The sequence below is a fragment of the Hipposideros armiger genome, unplaced genomic scaffold, assembly GCF_001890085.2.
Source record: "Hipposideros armiger isolate ML-2016 unplaced genomic scaffold, ASM189008v1 scaffold_170, whole genome shotgun sequence".
NCBI lineage: Eukaryota > Metazoa > Chordata > Mammalia > Chiroptera > Hipposideridae > Hipposideros > Hipposideros armiger.
In genome coordinates, this window is record NW_017731520.1 from 2,824,144 (window position 1) to 2,825,067 (window position 924).

The 924-nt window shown below is 38.4% G+C and overlaps 1 protein-coding gene across 1 annotated transcript in view; it reads right to left on the minus strand.

Moving 5' to 3' along the window:
* Window positions 1-41: 41 nt before the first annotated feature.
* Window positions 42-924, minus strand: part of ZFAND1 (zinc finger AN1-type containing 1) — a 13,336-nt gene continuing 12,453 nt past the window's right edge. Inside the window, exon 5 of the mRNA XM_019651941.1 lies at window positions 42-551. Coding sequence (XP_019507486.1) covers window positions 286-551 — 266 coding nt within the window. The 3' untranslated portion in view covers window positions 42-285. The remainder of the gene's footprint in view (window positions 552-924) is intronic.

Genomic DNA, 924 nt, shown 5'->3' on the forward strand with positions numbered 1-924 from the left:
TCTCACACACATAAAATGATGTTCACTGTTGAACAGTTTACAATGGCAAAAATTGTTCCTTTCATATAATGGAATAATATGCAGCTACCACAATGAATGAACTAGACTAAATGTGTCAGCAAGGATAAATGTTAAAAACATGATGCCAAGCGAAAAAACAACTAAGTTGAAAGAACACACATATGGTTCCTTGACATTTCTGTAAAGGGGAAAATTTTACAAAACCGTGTATCCTTTATGTAGCTGTAGACCACGTAATATTAGCAATGATACAGCAGGTTTGGGTTAGTTACTTGATGGGAGGGAGGAATAGAAGGGAGCTTCAAGGATATTTAAACTTTTCTGTTTCTCAAAATCTCTAAGACCAACCTGTGGCAACGACGTATCTCCATCAGCATGCATCTTTAATTTCATCAAGGCTACCTTTGCAGCGGTTTCACTGTGTCTTGCACCCTTCCGTCGCTTACTTGCTGTCTGTCCTGTCTTGGAATCTAAGAAATAAGGATACGCATATAAGCACCTAAGGACTTCTACATTGCATTTTCCAGAGTTTTATTAACTATTAAGACTCTTGAAGAACTTCAAGATTTAGATATAGAAGATTTTAATAAAGGTAGCATCCTTAACAATCTAGAAAATCCTGGTGAATGTACATGTGGCAGAGAGACCAAGTAACAGATACATGTTTTCCTGGTACCTCAGATTGTCAGCGGCATTCATAGGGCAGCTAACTAGGCTTCAAGGTAATGTTTAGAGACTACAAACCACTACTTCAGCCTCATTAATCCCATTTATAGCCATAATGGTCAATCAGCTGATCTACGTGGCCCAGCAAAAGAGAACATCTGATAGGGTACTTGCCCAGAATTTCCAAATTTTCATTGGTCAGGTAGGCCTTATAAGAAACACTGTCACAGGAATGGC